This window comes from Euphorbia lathyris, chromosome 3, assembly GCF_963576675.1.
Source record: "Euphorbia lathyris chromosome 3, ddEupLath1.1, whole genome shotgun sequence".
In the NCBI taxonomy this organism is placed as follows: Eukaryota; Viridiplantae; Streptophyta; class Magnoliopsida; order Malpighiales; family Euphorbiaceae; genus Euphorbia; species Euphorbia lathyris.
In genome coordinates this window covers 32501256-32503647 of record NC_088912.1, presented here as the reverse complement: position 1 = coordinate 32503647, position 2392 = coordinate 32501256, and the positions used below count along the sequence as shown (strand labels likewise).

General features: G+C 38.0%; 1 protein-coding gene across 1 annotated transcript; it reads left to right on the top strand.

Annotated features, from left to right (window-relative positions):
• Positions 1 to 470: 470 nt before the first annotated feature.
• On the top strand, positions 471 to 1209 carry LOC136224911 (zinc finger protein ZAT12). Its single transcript, XM_066013339.1, has one exon. It carries the CDS (start codon positions 541 to 543, stop codon positions 1048 to 1050), a length of 510 nt encoding a protein of 169 aa, XP_065869411.1. The 5' UTR covers positions 471 to 540; the 3' UTR covers positions 1051 to 1209.
• Positions 1210 to 2392: the final 1183 nt, after the last annotated feature.

Here is a 2392-nt window from a genome sequence, read left to right as displayed (position 1 = left end):
TGATGCTTAGAGCCTACGCAATACGTATAGCTAAGATGATATCATAAAGTAGGTATTAATTGTTAATTCGAAAACGAATACTACTACTAGTAAGCCAGACACAACAGAAGTTTCAAAGAATGTTTGGTTTCATTAAACATGGTGTGAACTTATCCAACAAGATTATACTTTCAACTTTATCCACGCGCCAAACAAGCAAGTACGTGGAACTTTCCACACACAATCTCCTTTTCTCCTACTATTACTAGTATTAGTACAACTTTCTAGAATTGTCAATCCTTTTCCGCATCAAAATACGCGGTCACGCAATCACACCTACTTCTCTTTCCCCCTTCCTTTTCCCTTTATTTACGCTCATTTGCCACTCCACTTCACTTCCTTCCTCTACACGCATCCAAGGGCATATCCGCCACTCCCTAAACACGTCACCCACTTCTATCCCCTATATAAACCTAACCAACTCCTCTCACTTACTTTCATCCAATTTCAGAATTTCAATAACCTACCAAATCTACTTCTTCTTCTCCAAGTTTTTCCGATATGAATAAAAGAGGCAGAGATGATTACGAAGCCATAGATATGGCGGCCAATTGCTTGATGTTATTATCCAAAGTCGGTGAATCTGATGAGAATTCCATTAATGGCGGCCGTTCTTTTGTATGCAAGACGTGTAATCGGAAATTCAATTCGTTTCAAGCGTTGGGCGGCCACCGTGCAAGCCATAAGAAACCGAAACTCACCGGAGATGATCTTTTGATGTTGCCTAATTCGCCACCGAAACCGAAGATTCATGAATGCTCGATTTGTGGGCTGGAGTTTCCGATTGGGCAAGCTCTTGGTGGTCATATGAGAAGGCATAAAGATAGAGGAAATATGGGCGATGGATTGGTTACTCAGACTCTGTTGCCGGTGATGCCGGTTTTGAAGAAATCGAATAGTAGTAAGAGAGTTATGTGTTTGGATTTGAATTTGAGCTTGTGGCCGGCGGAGGATGATTTGAGTTTGGGGTTGGGGAAAGTGCAGAATCCGGTGTTAAAATGTTTTATTTAGGGTTTATTATGGACATAAACTTTGTTTATTTAGTTAGGTTTTTTCTTTCTTTTTAATTCAGATTTATTCATTTGTCTTACAGATTTTATTTAAAATTTTGTTATTCTCTTGTATATTGTTTCCGAGACAAATTTTATTATAGGTTGTTACATTATTTCATCTATGAGTTTGCTTTTCATTTTTTTTTTTTTACACAAAGGAGCAATTCATTAAAATATGAAATCATCAAAGTACAATAGACTGTTAGACTGAGAGCCGGTGTCCGAACAACAGAAAGGACAATCCGGTTCGCTTACAGAAATAAACCAGATACAATAAAGTATCGAATCAAAGCTAACAATGATTTAAATACCACAAACAAAATTCCAACATCAGATTTAATACTAAGATCAAGAACATCTAGTATGAAATCTGTGAGGAGACAAATTACATTTGAAACCCGATTTTTGAGGTGATAGAAAGCTTTCTGAATCTCATGACCTTTATCGAACGGCTGAAAAACAAGATCCCAAGAACAGACCCGAATATCTCGTACGAACCACACATGGTTGCACGGAGGTACTGAAACCTGAACATGATCACATGATCACATGAACAGATCCGAAAATCTCGTGCGAAACACATATGGTTGTACGGAGGTATAGACCGTTGAAGAGAGAACCATTGACGAGAGTACCTTTCCATTTTCCCTTTCCACGGTCTACTACCTTCCACGAGTCCGCCAGATCCGGCCAGAGACGGTGATACTCCTTCCGAAATCGAAAAGGCCCCGAGTTCCTTCTAACTTGTGTTGCCGCAACTCCAGTCATCCTGAATCTCCCCATTATGCCGAAAAGAAGCAGATCCAAGGGTGACAATCAGAGGAGCTGAGAAAAGAATAGGGGAAAGTAGATCGGGGTAGAAGGTGAAAAGATAGAAGAAAGCTTACTAAGATAAGAGGGAGAGGAGCAGATCTGGAAAAAAGAGAGGAAAAACCCACTTCAAGGGGCAAAGTTTAGAGAGAAGCAGGACTCTCTCTCACTGAGACTTTTCCGTCAATGATCGTTTTATGTTAGTTCTTTAAGTTACAAAAATAACAAAGCAAATTTACACGTTAATAAGTTGAATTTGAATCAATTTGAGAAATAATTTATTAGATAGGTTATATTTCAATCATAAATCGTATCATTGAAACTTTACGTATGCATCATTTTAGCAATTCATTAGTAATAGTTTATAACCATCAACATAATGATCATGTTTGTGATCTATTAGCTTTTTGTAAAAGACTCCCAAGATTGGAAGAGAAATCATCTTTCTTGGTGTAGATCAAAAATAATCTTTTTTTTTTTTGCTGTAGTTT